The sequence below is a fragment of the Lasiodiplodia theobromae genome (genome assembly GCF_012971845.1).
Source record: "Lasiodiplodia theobromae strain AM2As chromosome Unknown scaffold_21, whole genome shotgun sequence".
Lineage (NCBI taxonomy): Eukaryota > Fungi > Ascomycota > Dothideomycetes > Botryosphaeriales > Botryosphaeriaceae > Lasiodiplodia > Lasiodiplodia theobromae.
Window position 1 is genome coordinate 1 of NW_023336419.1, and position 17,429 is coordinate 17,429.

The 17,429-nt window shown below is 54.6% G+C and overlaps 5 protein-coding genes across 5 annotated transcripts; 1 reads left to right on the top strand and 4 right to left on the bottom strand.

The window, feature by feature from the left end:
* Window positions 1–467: 467 nt before the first annotated feature.
* LTHEOB_7036 (Ankyrin repeat protein) lies at window positions 468–2,541 on the bottom strand (the record flags this gene model as incomplete). The annotated part of the gene is made up of 3 exons (XM_035516358.1): window positions 468–506; window positions 571–1,562; window positions 1,668–2,541. 3 exons carry the CDS (start codon window positions 2,539–2,541, stop codon window positions 468–470), a joined length of 1,905 nt encoding a protein of 634 aa, XP_035371483.1.
* A 1,817-nt stretch (window positions 2,542–4,358) lies between these two features.
* Window positions 4,359–5,320, top strand: LTHEOB_7037 (Mitochondrial hypoxia responsive domain containing protein; the record flags this gene model as incomplete). The annotated part of the gene is made up of 4 exons (XM_035516359.1): window positions 4,359–4,399; window positions 4,500–4,651; window positions 4,719–5,165; window positions 5,223–5,320. 4 exons carry the CDS (start codon window positions 4,359–4,361, stop codon window positions 5,318–5,320), a joined length of 738 nt encoding a protein of 245 aa, XP_035371484.1.
* A 658-nt stretch (window positions 5,321–5,978) lies between these two features.
* On the bottom strand, window positions 5,979–7,013 carry LTHEOB_7038 (Retinol dehydrogenase 12; the record flags this gene model as incomplete). The annotated part of the gene is made up of 1 exon (XM_035516360.1): window positions 5,979–7,013. One exon carries the CDS (start codon window positions 7,011–7,013, stop codon window positions 5,979–5,981), a length of 1,035 nt encoding a protein of 344 aa, XP_035371485.1.
* A 1,474-nt stretch (window positions 7,014–8,487) lies between these two features.
* Window positions 8,488–11,064, bottom strand: LTHEOB_7039 (Spx domain protein; the record flags this gene model as incomplete). Its single annotated transcript, XM_035516361.1, has 3 exons — window positions 8,488–8,601; window positions 8,657–10,308; window positions 10,362–11,064. 3 exons carry the CDS (start codon window positions 11,062–11,064, stop codon window positions 8,488–8,490), a joined length of 2,469 nt encoding a protein of 822 aa, XP_035371486.1.
* Window positions 11,065–12,358: 1,294 nt separating this feature from the next.
* LTHEOB_7040 (uncharacterized protein) lies at window positions 12,359–16,894 on the bottom strand (the record flags this gene model as incomplete). Its single annotated transcript, XM_035516363.1, has 4 exons — window positions 12,359–13,692; window positions 13,745–13,870; window positions 13,933–14,134; window positions 14,195–16,894. The coding sequence occupies 4 exons, from the start codon at window positions 16,892–16,894 to the stop codon at window positions 12,359–12,361; spliced, it is 4,362 nt and encodes a 1,453-aa protein (XP_035371487.1).
* Window positions 16,895–17,429: the final 535 nt, after the last annotated feature.

The window sequence follows — 17,429 nt, forward strand, 5'->3', positions numbered from 1 at the left end:
GGGGGGGGGGGGGGGGGGGGGGGGTTGTATACAATTCGCAAGAAACAACATCCATACGGCTTTCAGGGCAACGAAGAAAGTCTCAAGTATACCTTGATGGATAAGGAGGCCGCCAATTTTGGGGAAAATTTTTTTAGCTGGCAAGTAATAACTACGTCATATGAGGCTCTTCTCATGAAGTACAGATCTGTCTGTGGCGTTGTTTCAGCGCTGTGGAAGCACTCAAGCATTCTTGCAAAACCATTCGTCGAATTGCTGTAAAAGCGCCCTCGCATTTTGTTCAGGCCGACCATTATCTGACCCAAAGCTGAATTGCAGTGCCTGGCCCCATCTGCTGGTATCAGCACCTTTCGTCCACTTAAATCTTTCCAACGGAAATGTGACTGTGCCTATGAACCTGCATTTGACAAACCCACCTCTCTGTCTCCCCATGATGTATTTAGGGGAAGCGCTGATTACGGAGGCGATCAAGAAGCAGGACGGTGGTGAGACTTTATCCGCTTCACCTATGTCCGTAAGTAATATGCAGTTTTGCCATCGCTTGAGAGCCTCCACGATTGAATCTCTGACCTCGGCATTGTCGCTTTGGGGAATGACAAAGCCACAGTCTTCGCGCTCGAGAATCTGGTGTCGGAGGTAAAGAACAATCTCGCCGCGGGACAGGGCCTGGGGATCTGAAGCCGTCGTCTGTCTCTTCGGTCCAACAGCTACGATGTCATATAGCGACGATGGACACCATGACCAGGGACCAGACGAGCAAATGGTTGGTTCCTTGTGGAAAAGAATCGACGTCGGAATGTGCGCTGCGAATCTTTGAATGATCTGTTTGGTGATTGCAGCCGAGTCCAAAGACTTGTCCAGCTCTTCGAGGCCCAGGAGGCCTGCGATGATCATCTCATCCTTCTTCCGAGATGTTGTTCGCGTTGCTATGACATCGGTGAGATTTTTGAAGTCATTTATGAGGGCGCTCCTGCGTATTTTGCTGGGGTGTCTTGTAGATCCGTTTGGTCTCTCATTTTCATGGCGGAATTCGCGGAACTTCGCAATGATGTGCTGTGCACTCCGGACACCGAGGTGACAAAGATGCTCTGCCGAAGGTAAAACATCCTTGTCCAAGTCCTTGATGAGAGGTGGTCCATTTGGAGAACTCGGATCCTTGAAAAGAACTTTGACGCGCCGTGATATGCAGAACTCCACCGCAGTCCAGCCTCGAGTGAACCAGTCCGAGAGAAAGAGCGCGACGCAAGGACTCCCGTCCTCTCTCCATTCGAAATTTACCAAGGCAGAATCATGGATGACCGTGAACGCGGCATTCTCGTACTCAGAATTCATTCTGAGAATGGCTTTTTTCCGAGCATCGGAATCCTCCGGAATGCTTATCGTGTCCCACCAGATACCTTTGCAGCCAAGCTTCTCGGATATGTCTGCAAAGTAATCGAAGAGACAGCTGTTTACGGTACCAGGTGGTTTCAACCCGACTCCTGTTCCATCCGACCAGACGTGGGAAATCGCTACATAAGGAGATTCTTGTATCTTCTCGGAGTCAATCAAAGAGGTGTGACCTGTGGCACGATAACTCGGTCCGCTTGACCAAATAGTAGGAGCCCCAGTATTAAGGGCATCGACCAGCTGCTCTTGGGAAAATATAGTTTCGCCGCACAACGCACCCCGGCACATATGCAGTTGCTGAACACCGGTGCTCTCCAGCTTGCTTATTTTGCAGAAATCAGCTGTACACTCTCCATGCTTTTCGCTTCCCAAAGCAATCTTCAAGTGTTCCTTTTGGCGGACCATCTGTACGATGGGCGGCAGATCCACCTCCCCTCTCAAGCTGAGCCTGGAGACATTTTCCAACCTCCACGGACAGATGCCCATACCAACCGCTTCGTCCACGGCTTCAACCGCAGCAGCGTGGTACAAAGCCTGCATTGATTGCGACTGCTCGTCCTGGTTTGTCGAATCCCGGATGAAGCCCCAAAATCGCCCTTCAACCTGGGTATACAGCACCCAAGCAAAGATGCTGCGGATACCCATGACGTCCACGCATGGCCGGTCCAGCGGCCTGCTGTTTCCTCTGTCGAAATCCCGCAAGATCCTGTCAAGCCGCAATTCGCATACCCAGAAAGGAGTCGTCTTCACGTCAGTCTCTCCGTTCTTGAGGTGCAGTGTGCAGCCGAGCAGCATGATGATCCATTCTCGGAAGCGGGCCCACGCGCATTGAGGCACGACATCGTCAAGCTCTTCTCTTCTGGCAACGCATGCGGAATTTCTGCACTCGCGAAGTTGGATGCCGCGCGCGTATTGGCTGAAGCAGAACCGAATCGCCGCGCCAGGACAGGCGGTGGTAGCGGAGACGTCGGAAATCCACAGGGGCGGCTTGATGCACCATGGATGGAAGTATCGTTGGTTGATGCAAGGTAGCTCGGAAAGCTTGTGGGTCCATCTTTTGGAGTCTTCGTAGGACAGTGCGCCGTATGTCCCCAGCGTATCCTGCCATTGTCGGGAAGTGTCAGGTGAGAATGGTGCTTGCACAGCGGGCATTTCCGGTCCGAATAGTGGGACGTGTATCTCCTCGAGCGCTCCGCGGTGGAGTAGATCTTCGTCCGGATCTGCGTCTGCTGGATCCGGTATTGTTTTCTCATCGCAATATTCAGGCACACACATGGTATTGACACGGGCTTGAGCTTGATTTGCGAACTTTGGGGTCCTTTTCTTGAGGAATTCGTTGGGTCATGGGAACTGCGGGGTTAGCAGAAAAGTTGGGGGCGGAAAACAGCAAATCACTACTTCTCGAACGCAGAATTACAGAAGGGTGTTGCGGCCGAAGTCTCGCGCGCGCAGAATTACTCGACTTAGGTGGGCAGTAGAAGCCGTCATCCGAACATGAATGTATGATTGTCAATTCGACATTTACGTCCGGACGACAGCCTCAAGCCACCCATGACATGAGTGAAAAACGATTCGCGCTAACCTTTCTGCATGTCTGAGATTTGTCCTATTCATTCTCTGTTAGCTGCCATTTCTGAGATTGTGTGCAGTTACGTCGCGATACTCTTCCCGAGTCTGTGTTCCCTCCTTCTTCGTTTGTGACTTTAGCATAGCGTAAGCGCTGTGGCAGTCTAGATCTCTTCTAGTGTCACTGTCGAAAATAACTCATTTGAGTTCTTCTAGTAAGCACAAAAAATGTGTGCAGAGCCTGCACTACACTTGACCAATTGGTCGGATGAGCCTAAGGTTCCGTCTATTACTCAGCATCGGCAGCTTGCAGCTGGGATGATGACACTAGCAGCGGCCGCGTTACGTTTGACCAATTCGAGCGGACAAGAGCCTGAGGCTTCATTACTCATCGTCGGGAACCCGCAGCTGGGATGATGACGCTATCAGCCGTAAACAGGTGTCAAGCAATGAGGTGCTGATGATAAGGCATGTGTGGAGCCCAGTGTAGATCCACGACGATAGGCCGGAATGATGATGAGTATAAAAGGTCGGCGACCCCGTCATTGCGAGACGTTTCCGTGGGAGGCGCATCGACGCCCTTCCAGACGCCAGCTAGTGAATCAGCAGCAGGCAAAAATAAGCAGCAGCCAGGATTGCTAGCGGCGGGTGGACAAAGGCGGAAGCAGGTTCCCCGGTTTCTACCGTAAAAAGCGGCTTGTTCGGCAGGATCTGGAAACTCAAATGCGGGAGACTCGTAGGGCGTCGAGCTTGGGCCCGCGGCATCGGCGATTCGGCATCTTCGGCACTTTCGGCCACGCTGAAGGAGCCGTCGCGAAGACTCGGGACGCGCGAGGCCAGCAACATGGAACACCCCTTTGACGGCGGCGACTGATGCTGTCGAGATGTCGAGGCCAGAATAGGACGACCATGGCCAGTTCTGCTACGCTTGCGGTCGAGCACGGCGTGAAGAAAGTGGAGAAACGGGGAAGCTTGACGCCGGAGATAGCCTGCGCGGGATCTGAGACGGGCGGCGGGAGACCCTGGACCAACGGCGACCAGACGTGACATGGTGTGATATAATCCATCCGCGTCAGTGCGGCGCAAGTTCGGTGGAGCCCGAGATTTTTGCGTGGGCGTCACCCACTGCCGGCGCGGCCTATGTTGCTTTGCTGATCGCGACCGCCCAAGCCCTCTTTTCGCCGACGTCATGCATACTTATTAACCAAACTCTCCCGCCGCTCCCCAACCTTTCTCTCTCCCACATTCATCGCCATCCACCCTATCTCTACCATCGCCCACTTCGTTGCGAAAGCTGCGCCAATCGCCTTGCTGCAGCCCTCCGTTGCCCAAGCGCCTACGATTGAATCCGCTCGATACCCCATTGCCCACGTTTTACGCGCCCCGTCGCATCCACCGTCAACATGAAGATTCTTACCAAGGAGGAGGAGCAGGCTCACTACAAGTGAGTGTTTTTCCAGCACAATTCGCCGCGATGGCACCCCGCTCGTCGACCGAGAAACCCATCGCCTGACACGGAGCTCGCGTGCTGACTTTAACAACAGCGCCACGGTCAAGGGTGGCACCGTAGGTCTCATGACTGGTCTGGCAATCAGCGGTGCTGGTGTCTGGTTCGCCTCGAGGAGATACCCCATGTTCCGCCAGCTCTCGATTCCTTTCCGGACCTTCCTTGTTACCTCCGGCGGTACCTTCGTCAGTACGTAACCATCGCACATGCGCTGTCATAAATCACTGTGAAAAGAGGCTAACGGAGTTTTGAAAAGGTATCATTGCCGCCGACCACGCCTCGCGCCGCTACGACATTGAGACCAACCCGGAGAAGAAGCGTCTCGAGGAGGAGGAGAAGGCCCAGGCGCAGCTGCTGGAGGCCGGCAAGACGTCGTTCGAGAAAATCAAGGACTGGGCTGCCGATCACCGCTACCCCATCGTTTTCGCCGCGTGGCTGGCTTCCATGGGCGGCTCCTTCGCCATCGTCTCTCGCAACCCCTACCTGTCGGGCCAGCAGAAGTTGGTGCAAGCTCGTGTCTACGCTCAGGGTCTAACGCTCGCGGTGCTGCTGGCCAGCTTTGCGTTCGAGGCCAACGACGCCAACAAGGGCGCGGGCCGCTGGGAGACGGTCAAGGTCCTCGACCCGAACGACCCCACCCACTCGCATTACATCGAGAAGAAGATCCACCACGAGCGCTACACGGGTGAAGACCAGTGGAGGGGTACGTATCAAACGAAATGGGCCGACATCATGACATGATGTGCTGACACTGTTACAGAAATGGTCGAGGCTGAGGAGCGCAAGATGAAGGCCCGCGAAGCTGCCGCCAAGGCTGAGGCGGACCAGGAGCGCAGGGATGGCAAGCTGAAGCACTAGGTTCCTCAGTAAAAATAATGATTCCCCCGTCCCTTTTCGTTGTTGCGCTTTTCGAATTCCCACGAAGCATCTGTTCTCTCCTGTACAGGGTTACAAAAAATCTGCTGTTCGCTGCATGCTTCATAGAGGGGAGGGTGTTGGTCCACTTTTTCTTGGGTTGTACGGTTACTGTCTTCAGGGGCGTCGGTGAGCAAGCGCTTGGTTGTGGATACGTAGAAAGCCTACGACTTTCTTCTAATGTTCATTTTCGAGCTGTTATTGGAACACCACCTGCATTGCGTGCTAAAGTGTTACAGAAACGATGCAGCCACATCCAATAGTTGTACTCGTTATAAGGTGATGCAAGCATGCGTCGGAAAGTGGGTGCTGGCCATGCGGCGCGCAGAGCTCCAATTAAGCTTTCTGGTCTGTGGTGAGTGCCTGATCTTAGAATGATGCCACCATGTTCTGACTTCCTGATCTGATACACGTACAAGTACAGGTACGCGACGCGTTTGATTCGCTCTCGTCTCTCGCTATCTCAGTCGATGCCCGCTCGCAAACGCCAACTGTTAAGACACATCACGCCGCCTTCGCTCCACCACAAACAGACACAAACCCAAAACGACTCTTTTTTCTCCACAACCAGACGCTTATCACCAACCAAACCCACCCACCCCTAATAATCCCTAAACGGACACCCCTGCTCCACACTCGCCTTCCTCGTCCTCTCAGCCACCAGCTCGCGGGTCAAGCGCATCAGCCGCTCGCCGAGCTCCTTATCCCTGCTCATCTCGCTGCCGGGCTCCACAATGGCAGGCGGGCACACGTACTCGCCGCTCTTCTCCGTAGCGGTGGCGGCGTACATGGTCGACACGGCGCCCTGCATGGCGCTCTTCTTGAAGGGGTGGACCGCGACACTAACACCATAGCCGCCGAGCGGGTAAGCCTCGTGGATGTGCTCGGTCGTCTGGCGCGTGTCGACGACGCCCGGGTGGGCGGCGTTGACGAGGACGTTGGGGTGCTCGCGGCGCAGGTGCTGGGCCAGGTAGCGCGCGTACAGGATGGCGGCCAGCTTGGAGCGGCCGTACTGCGCGCTGGGGCCGTAATCCGTATTCAGCTCGTCCGGAGAGGAGAACGACGTTTCTTTCGGCGCCATCTCGTGCGCGTTGCTGGCCAGGTGCACGACGCGCACGAAGCGGCCCTCGGCGGCGGTGCGCTTGAGCAGCGGCAGCAGGTGCGACGTGATGACGCTGTGGCCCATGTGGTTGACGGCCATGTGCAGGTCGACGCCGTTGTGCGGCGCCCGCTGTACCGTCATGATGCCGCGCGCTGCATTGCAGATGAGGATGTCCAGCCGGTCCGTCCGCGCTGCGATTTGTGTAGCCGTGTCGGCTGCTGCGTCCCAGTCGGACAGGTCGCAGGGGATCCACTCGACGCGGTCCGCCGCTTCCTGCCCCAGCTCGTCCCGTATCGCCGCTAGCGCGTGTGCTACGATGTCGGCCGATTGTGATATTATGAATAGTTTGCTGATGTTGTGCGAGAGGAGCGTGTGCGTGCACCCGTAACCGATGCCTTCGCTGCCGCCTGTCACGACGGCCACTTTGCCCGTTAGATCGGGTACCGAGGAGAGCGTGAATTGGGAGTCTGCGGGTGCGAGTATGTGTGCTGGCCCGCCCATGTTTTCGGCGATTGTGGTACAGAGGGTGTTCATGGTGGAGGTAGTGAGAGGTCGTCGTGAGGAGGGAGGGTGGTAAGTGTTGGTTGCTGTTTGTTGTCTTCGCTGAGGGGGATGGAAACGGCGCGTGGATATCAACGTGCGAGGAGGAATACGTGGCGAAAGAGAAAGCGCTTTACAAGAAACCGGCGAAAAGGAGAACTGTCTGAGGGAAGGCATAAGCGCTGAGGACGACATTTCCTGAATGTCCAACAATATCTTACCAAATTCAAGCATCCCCGCGCCAGTGTTTATCAGTTTCCAGGTTCGTGGCCATGCATGCGCAAAATGGTCGCATGACGCACTTGAATGGCATTCTCCTAGTTGGTGATGTCAATTCGCGAGAGGAGTCGACATGGACAAAAGCGGGATGACGCATGGAACGGCTGTTTTGGGCAATGGCGAGGGGTCTGGTCCAGCCAATGACGCCGGTGCTGACGGCGGCAGATGTGCCGCCGGGGGGTTCGGCGCTAAAAAATGATCTGCAGCAAGGGTCTTCACGTGCGTGCACGCGCGCGTATCCCCCGGACCCTGACGACCTACCTTATGCAACTGCCGACAGCCTGTCACGTAGCAGCATCCTTGACTACGGCAGATTTATTGTCCGACCACGGCTCGTTTCGTCCAATCAGACTCGCAGCATGCTTGGCGGCCGTTAAGTGATTACTATAAAGCACTGTAGACTTTCTGAATTCGGAAAGTTTGCTTTAGTTCCCAACCACTAAGAAACCAGAATAACAGGATAATAAAATGAGCAGCAGAAGAAACGAGGAGGACTCGGACAGAGGAGACCGAAACTCGTGTTTATATGTTGGTAATTCAGATGGAACGTGGACTTGTTACTTTTTCAGACATCTTTGGCAAGAGGTGTTAAACACTTCTCTAATGTATAAGTAATTAAAGAATATATCGAGACGTATGTATAGAAATTAGATCTATACGAGTAATCTAGTTAAAGGCTTGAACTCTATGTCCAGGGAATTTTCTGTGTGAATCTTAGAATAAAATCTCGTGTAATGTAATGTTTGGCTTTACCTGTCCACTTCCGTCTCATGCTCACATTTTCATCTGATCCAGGTGTAGAGTTCTGAGGCAGGTGGACATGACGGCAAATGAACTTTACCATGTGCGTTACTATCTGGGCCTTCAGCAGAAAAAGGAGTAGACGAAATTTCATCCACACTATCAATTGATACAAAGAACGATATATTATACAGCAGCCACCCCACCTTCGCCAACCTGTATATATCAAAGCACCAAAAATTATTTAACAGCAATAAGGATCGTATACAGACAATATCATACGAAGCGGCAAAATAACAATGCATACCATTCCCACGCCTACCTTTTTTTTTATCACACCACCCACCGCAATCGACCATGTCTTTCAGGGACCAACAAAATGGAAACATTTTGTACAGGTACAACGGTCTTTTACAAGGAAGGGTACGGAGAGGGAAAAAAAGAAATTCTACAGCTCTCCAGTACCAAGCATTCCCGCAACAGCCTCCACCACGACAGCCGCAGTGGCATTCACACCGCCACCATCCGCACTTCTTTCCTTTTCTTTCGTGATGGCATGATACTGGAACCCATTCAGTCAGCAAAGGAAAAGATTAAATCAAGCAAACAGAACTCACCCTGAACCCAAAATTGCAGCACAGTGCAATAATCAATCCCAGACACACGACCATGGGCCCCAACACGTTATCAAAGTCCTTCCCACTGCGCTCACGGATCAGCTTGCCGCGATGCATGTACATGGCATAACCCCACACGCCCGCAAACGCCGCGACGCACGTGTACACGACGGCCAGCGAGCGCGCGACGTTGTTGTCCTCGCCCGCAGCGTTGAACAGGCCGAGCGACAGCGTCGCCAGCAGTACCGACACGTGCTGCCACTTGATGAAGGTGCGCTGGTTGGCCAGCCACACCTTGGCCTCGACGCGCACCGGTCCCTGGTCTTTGATCCACCGCGGGCCCGGGTCCCGCACGCCCGGCGGCAGCGACACCGCTTGCTGTTGGCGAGCGCGGTGGCGTTGCGCGTACTTGGAGTACGAGAAGGACGGGAAGAGCGAGCGCACGCCGCCGGGCGACGTCATGTTGCGCTCGCCCGAAGGACCGGCTTGTCGGCCGTCCGAGTCCGAGTCTGGCTCCTCTGCGACGTTGTCGGTGCCCGTCTGCTTTGCGGACGCTGTCTGCGCGGCCAGCGAGGCGCGGCGCGTGTCGGCAACGGTAGCCCTGGGCGACTTGCTCAACTTCATGGCGCCGGCATTAGAGGGAGAGCCCACCGGAGAGGCCATGGATGCCCGGAAAGCCACCGGGCTAGAGCGCGTGCCAAATAGACTGCCAACGGCGAACTCGTCTTCAGCAGCTTTAGCCTTGCGCTCCTGCTCCTCCTCGAAGGCCTTGTGGGGATCGCGGCGGATGTCTGTCTCGAGCTCGCTGAGCCAGAAGGGGAAGGTGTTGACTTGATCCTCGAATAGCTGAGCAACACCGTGCACGAACTTGGAGAACCGGGGTGCCTCCTTGACAAGGTGCGAGTTCATCAAATCCTCGACCCACTCGTACTGCTTCTTGCCCTTGATCTTGATCTCCAGAAGGGCGAACGGGAAACGAGATATCTCGCCCTTGCGTATCTCGTTGAAGGGATACTCCATTTGAGAGCTGTCAATATCACTCCTGTGCCAGTCATCCGGGTCACGGCAAGGACGGTCGTGATCAATCGCATCCTCACGGATGAGGGCAAGGTTGGTGTCGAGGGAGATGCGGACCCTGTCGTCTCCAGGAATCTGGAAGGCAGTGCGAGTGTAGTTTGCTCTCAGCACAGGCTGAAGCTCGCGCTCCCGGACGAAGGACTGAATAGCGTCAACGCTCCTCTGAAGATCCTCGACCTTCGGAGAATCCTCGCCAACGGTCCTCTTCAGCTTGTCGATGCTCTTCTCCATCTTGTACTCTCCGCGAATAAACTGCTCGATATACTTCTCCTTGATTGGGAATCGCAGCTCCTCGCTAGCATCCCCATCCTTGATCGTCTTCTTCTCAAGCACAATCTCGGGCTTCTCCGCCAGCTGCCCGTACCAGCGCAGCCGCAGCGACGAGGCTTCGGGCTCATGTCCAACCTTATCAGTGTACAGTGAAAACTTGTAGTTATCAAAGTAGATGGATGTAATGGTTGGATCACGTTGGGTGCCCTCGGCAACCTTGGAAGTCTGAGGATTGTACACGAGCACAGGCAGCCGACGAAGGATAACGGTCTTAACCTCAAGCAAATTCTCGGGGTGGACCCAGACTGCACTCGTACGTCAGCAGAAGTCAATTTCAAACAAGACAACGACGCCCTACACTTGTGCGAGGTGAAGGACTCGCCGCCGGTGGTGTTCTCGGAAAAGGACAGCTCCCTTTTCTCCTTGCCCTCAAGGTTCTGGCGAACGAACGAGTACATGGCCGACAGGCGGATCAGCAGCGGCGAGTAGTCCTCCTTGTTGAATGGTAACGCGGCCAGGCGCACCTGCAAGAGCGGCCTCACGCGGTAGCTGTGGCCGCGCTTACGGTCGTGCTTCTTGGCAGCCTTCAAGAAGCCGGTGTAGTTGATGCGGCTGTAGCGCTCAAGCTCGCTGACTTCCTTGGTGATGGTATCCAGCTCCTTCAGCACCTCCTGCAAAATCCGCTTGCGCTTCTCCTCGGGCACATCGGGCCTATTGTTGTTATTATCATTGCTGCTACCCTCGCCATTCCCACCGCTACCGTCCGCCTCCTGGTGGCCCGGCGGCGTCAAGGGCTCCAGCTTGCGTTCGCATTCCGAGGTGCGGTCGCGCAAGTCCTGGTATTTCTGGTTCTGAAAGTCGTGCACCTTCTCCAGCTGCACGTTGACCAGCTCCTCGACGAAGCGGCCCTCATCCTCCTCAGTCCAAGTGTCGTCGAAGTCCTCGTCGCTACCCTGGTCGGAGCCGCCCTCGCGCAGCAGCTGCTTGAGCTTGTCGTAGTCGATGTACTTGTCGCGCCACGGCTGGTACACGGACCGCTGCAGCGTGCGGCCAAAGCGCATCCTGGCGGAATGGGACGACGATCAATTGGGTGGGAAAGAGACGGAAGACGGGTTGCTGTTTTCTCTCGGCGTGTTTTGGTGCGCAGGTTCGGCGGTGTCTATGCGGCCTGGTGGTCGGGACGGGCAAGGCGGGAGGAATCTTGGGCTGGAACGGAGAGATTGTTGCGAGGGAAAGGTTGACGGAGGAGCGGGAGCGAGTGAGCTGTCCGCAGAGCTCCCACGTGCGATCAGAGCTCCAATTTTTGCCAGGAAGCCCCGCCTAGCAACAGCGCCGCACCAGACTAGTCCAGCCTCAGTCTTCGCCTCCGAACCTGTTCCTGACTGCTGGCGTCGCCGTCGCCATCGAATCGTTTTCTTCGATCACCCTGTGTTGCATTTCTCCAGACATTATCTGATGCGACGAGCCGACGGTTGAAAGCTGTGATGCGCGCAGCATTGGGGCGCTGACATCGGGCCGGATCCACAACGGGGATGGACCGAGACACATTGTGGGGAAACAGGATGCACGTCACAGGTCGATCCGACGAGTGCAAAGAAATGTCGATGGTCAAGAATCTGAACTCGAGGCCATGCTTAATATATTGCTTCCCCAATCAGGGTCAGATGACGGTTCTATGCGTTGGTTGTGTTACTCGACTCGGAGACGTGCCCGACACGTCAAGTTGCTGGGAAGGATGCAGATGCTTGAACTGCTATTTCCAACGACACCCCACTGGTCAATTGCCAGAACACGCAAATGCCATTACAGATTGCTGAGCATTCATAGCTCATTGGGTCGCTAAAGCCCTGCTATGCGTCGAATCATTGCTTACATGGTAATACACTGGCCTTCGTTCATCTTTCTCTTCCTTGATGCCCTATCCTACTTCTTATTTCAATCTGTTCCCAGGGGGGTATTGAAAAATTTCCTGATGATTTAGAAAGGAAGAAGTCCTTTAACGCCGTCTCCAATCTCCCACACCGGAAGCATCATCTACTTGATCCCGCAACGATTTGCGGGTGTTCCCATGGTTTCTGACCAGAGGTAGGAGGAATGCTCCATGCTTGCCAGTCGATAATCTCCTAGACTCCGGTGTAAATCGTATTAAAATCTGTAGGTAGCCAAGAACCTCCGCGGAGAACGGATGGTATGGTAGCCGTCGCCTGGCTCCATTTTCTGCAACGGTTGTGCTTCCTTGGTGTGGGGATCGTGGTCTGAAGTGCCGTGCCGTGCAGCAGAATCGTACAAAGTCCATGCCGAGAAGTTGTCGAACGTCCGAAGTGAATAAAAAGATGAGTTCTTCTTCTCATCCTTTCAATCTGCTTCCTCAACCTCCACAGTCTCCACCCGAGGCTCCTTTGCATCCACGAGCCTCTCAATGCTCGAAATCAGCTCCGCAACCCTGAAGGGTTTGCTCACAACGTCATCCATACCCGCCTGCATCGCCGTGTTGACCTGCTCGACTCGAGCATTTGCAGTGATGGCAATAACCTTGATGCGGCCATTGATCGAACCCTCTCTCTCGAGCCTCCTGATCTCCCGCACGCACGTCAACCCGTCCATGACCGGCATCTCGATGTCCATGAGCACCACGGACAGGTTTTGCGCCTCGCCCGTATTCCCACGCCAGTGCTTCGTCGTGCGCAGGAACTCGAGCGCCTCTGCGCCGTGGTTGGCCACGAACACGGTGTGCCCAAGCTTGACGAGCCCTTTGCTCATTACCGATTGGTTGACCTTGTTGTCCTCGACGATCAAACAGTCAAAAGGAGGACGCGGGCCGAATGGCACGGATGACGGTATCGAATGTGTGGAAGTAGTAGTGTTTGTCGTTGTCACGGTTGTCGTTGGCGATGATGGCCGTGTTGGTAGATTGCTGTATGGGCTAGGCGCGTATTGGTCTTTGCGAGGCAAGAGAGGTTGCTCGAAAGTTTGTTCGATGTTCTGCAGCTGCTGCAAGGCCGTCAATTCAGGCCCTTGAGGTGTTGGTCGGCTCGGCAATTCGGTTTCCCGTGGTATAAGCCGGCGTGTCTTGATGTAGAATGCGAATGTTGAGCCCTTTCCAGACTCAGAATCGACCCCTATCGAGCCACCTTGGAGCTCCGTGAGTTCGCGACATATAAACAAGCCGAGCCCGGATCCTCCGTAGTGCACCATGGTACGCGGTGCTTGAGAGAAACGCATGAAAAGAAGCTTCTTTTCATCCACTGTAAGTCCGCATCCGGTATCCGAGACTGAGAAATGCAGGTAGAGCTCCTCGCCGTTCCCCCACTCTCGTCGCTGGGTTAAGTCCTCACGGCTCATACGGAAATCGAGATACTGAATGCCTTCAGCACTCACTGTTGGTTTTTCTTTTGATGCTCCGATGCGAATTTTGATCTCGCGCGTTGACTGGTATTGAGTGAACTTGATGCTGTTAGTGATAAGGTTGATAAGAATTTGAGTGAGCCGGCTTGAGTCTAGTAGAACCCAGTCGACCCCCAAAGTCTTGAACGAATCTTCGACGACCGTTGTTTGTGTGATGCCAGCGGCATTGTATTCACCAGCGAACATCTTGGATAGATCATTGATCAGAGCCACCGGTTGAACCTCAATAGGGTTTATAGAGAAAAGGCCAGAATCGAGTTTGCTGATCGTCAAGATATCGTCAACTATAAGCTGTTAGATGAATAGTTGCCGTCTTTCAACTATTGGAGATATTACCAATTCTCTTCTGATGCTGAGCGCAATGCAAGACCGTATTTGCAGCGTCAATGCTATTCTCGATGACCGATTCAAAATCTTTCGAATTTGACTTCAGGCCCTTCAAAGATGCGATGATATCATCCGCTAGGCTCATTAGCAAACGAATGGTGACTGACTGCCCGAAGACAGCGAACTGCTCGACTCACCCGAGATCATGATGGCGCTGAGTGGATTGCGCATCTCATGCGAAGTGACATCAATGAAGTTTTCTTGCTGTCTCTTTGCCTCGATCGCATCCTCCATCTTTCGTTTCTGAATACCCTCCGCCCACTTGATCGTTGTGATGTCGGTAACCGAACCGACAATCGACCGCAGCCAGCCGTCGTCCGTCACTACCGAAAAGGCGTGCTTTGTACAAGTAGGGTCAGTGTCGTTCCGTTGATTCGAGTTAGTCAGGGGAGTGCTTACACAAAGAATCCAGGTAGATTTCATGTTCTCGTCCACGGGTGACGTTGGCTCTCCCCGTCGTGGAATCCTGAACTCGAAGCTCTGTTCTGTCTTCTCCTCCATGAGCTTTTTCCAGCACAACTGCACAGCAGGAAGGTCTTCCGGGTGCATCTGTTTCCACAAAGGACTTTTCCAGCTGGGTATATTTTCGCGCGAGTCACCCATCAACTCAAACCATTTCTCGTTCCGGTACCGGTAGCTTCCGCCCATGTTGTCAGGGGTAAACTCGAGGATGAATATTCCAATAGGTATGGCATCCGCGAAATGCTGGAGTTGCAGCTCGCTCTGCTCCAGTTCACGTGTGCGGAGCTGCAACTGCTCCTCTATTTTCTGCTGGTCGAGGGCAGCTTGTTCTGCGACGGTGCGTCCTCGTCTGGTCTCTTCTTCTAGCAACAGTACCGAAGCGAGATAAGTCGTGAACTGACGGTTGAGCAGTTGAACAAAAGTCTTGTATTCGTCGTCATAGGGTCTGTGGTGATTTAGACCGATTACCAGGAAGCCTAAAGCAGTGTCGCGAGTGGAAGCGTGACCGGTTGTCGGGCGAATAGCACATATAACAACAGAGTCGCAAGGCTCATTCCAAGCTCTCGATTCGATTCCATGCACCAAAGCCTCAGGCAAAGTACCATCCTTTATGCTGAGGAAAAGGGGCTCGTTGGATTCTGCAGCGGTACGGAAGTATCGCATGAAGCAGTCCCGACCCAATGCCACATCAAGACGAGTTGATGTAGCAGGATGTCCTTCCGGAACACCAATGCTTCCTTCCAGCTCATAGCGTCTCGACGAGGATCGTTCCGCGCCTCCAAGATGTCCAAGATGGCTCTCCCCGGCTAAGTCACTTACCGAGTATAGCACTGCGAAGCATACGTCTTGTGAATTGGATTGCAGGCCCTCGAGTGTCTGTTCCCAGAAGCTCTTGAGGGTCAACGAAGTAGAAAGCTTCTCGCTGAGGGTAAGCAATGTTGATATCCTTCGTTCGGTGATCATCTGTTTTGTCGTTTCAAAAACGACCTCGTGCCAGCCTACGATCTTGTCGTTCTCCAGAATGGGCGTAAAACTGAACGAGCAATAAAACTCCTCCTGGAGGCCAGCTCCGCGATTGAGGAAGAGTAGCATGTTCTCGACCATGGCGCCACATCCAGACTCCTCACAGTTCCGCAAAAATGGTTCAAAATCATCCCAGGCTTCTTGGAAGGCAACCCACGGCGGAACGCCGAGCATCGAGGGATGTTTTGCCCCGGCAATTGGAATGTACGCTTCGTTGTAGATCATGTTCAGCTCCGGGCCCCAGAAGACAATGGCTGGATTTGGGCATGCCATTATCAAGTTGCACATGAACTTCAAGGTAGGAGACCACGAATCGATTGGACCAAGCGGGGTGTTGGCCCAGTCTATCCCGCGGATTAGTTGAACGTGTGGTGCGAGGTTAGGAGGCGGCGGTGTGCATGTCCAATCGTATCGAACATTGGCCGGTATTGAGCTCTGTCGGTAATAAGTACTGGTTCCAGGAGTGAGGGGCACCGCTTCGACAGGGGGTGGTAAGCTGTGTCTCCTCTCGTTTTTCAGCGAGCCCTTCCTGAACCTCTCAGCTCCCGACTCGGCTCTCCCCACACCAAACTCCTTCAGTTTAACGTCTTCCTCCTCTTTCCTCCATTCTGTTTTCTCTTCCATCTGCCAAGACTCTTCCGGTGCTGTGTTTTCCTCCTCATGAATTTCGCTCAAGCAGATTTCCGGCTTTGCACTCAAGTAATCACCCGACGTCTCATTTAAGTTGTCAGCCGACTTCGCACTCAAGTAGTCTCCTGACTTTCCACTCCAGTCGTCTTCCGACTTCGCTTCAGGCACCTTTTCCGGTTCCTTTCCCACTGCTTTCGTGGAGAACTGAATATTGGAAAATGACCCGGTCAGATGATCGCGATGTCGGTAAGCCTCGCCAGACAGCACTTTCCAGCGCCTGCGCACCGTTGTCGCCGACCACCTCATCCCACCGTACACGATTGAGCCCTTTTTCGCCGCAAACATGCTCCGCGACAGATCGAGCACCCACGCCCTGAAGACCGGGTAGGTAACCCATGCGGGCTGTCCGTACGGGCTGCTCGACGCAGAGCCCTCGACCATCTCCAGCAGGTTGCCTGCATCCTGCAGCGCCTGGTTATAGTATATTATGGGCAGCGACTGTGTTGACACCGACGACGACGGGTGCGAGGTTACCGACGAGGACGACGACGAGGCGGCGCGGGACATGGCCGGGGCCGACGAGGTATACTTGTTGGCGAGCAGATCGACGGCGAAGATGGGCCTAGCATCGAGGTCCAGGAAATCGATGAGCGCGACGCCGGCAAACTGGATGTCGCCGTCGCGCAATCCCACCTCCGGTTCCGACTCGGGACCCTGATATAAGCCATGGAAATTATGGTGGTGGTGTTGGTGGTGGTGGTGACGCTGGCGGGGGTTGCGGACGTGCTGCGAACTACTCCGCACGCCGAAGATTGACCATGCCGGTTCGCTCGCGGGGCGGTCGCTCGTGGTGGGCCGTGAGGCGTCACCGGCGCTGCTACTGCTGCTGCTGTTGTTGTTGCTGTTGCTACCTCCGGCCGGCGGTTGGCAGCCGCAGTTACTGCTGCTTCTGCTGCCGCTCTTGCTCCCGAGCGACGCCAGCATTGCGTCTCGCAACACTCGCGCGCGCTGCTGGGAAATGGTTCGCAGCTCCTGGTGGGTATGCTCGGTGGGCGGTCTGTGCTTCGATTCGATTGGGCCGTGGCTAACAACGCAGCAACGCAACGGTATTCGTCCGGAACTGAGTGCAGACAAGGTTCTGAGGTGGTACAAAGAGCAGCGCGGCGTGAGGACGCAGAGTAGGCGGGAAGTGCTTGAAATGGAAGGCTAGCGGGACCTTGTGCCGATCGCCAATAGTGTAAACGCGAAAAAAAGGGTCTTCGTCGCGCAGCCCTCGGGGGCAGGTTTCAGTCGTGCTAGGCGGCGGGTAATTGTTGGTGCTGGAGGAGGCCCACGGGTGCGATTCTGCGCATGGGAATTCTAGACAATGCGATTTCCTGAGTAAGTGAAGGGCGGGCCGCGACGCTAATCGACCAGATCGCCGATGTGCGTGGAGCGCAATCGAAGAGTTCAGGCATGCCACCGAGCCACGACCGTGCGACGTGTGGAGCGAGTTTCGTGGCCCATCGTGATTCACAAC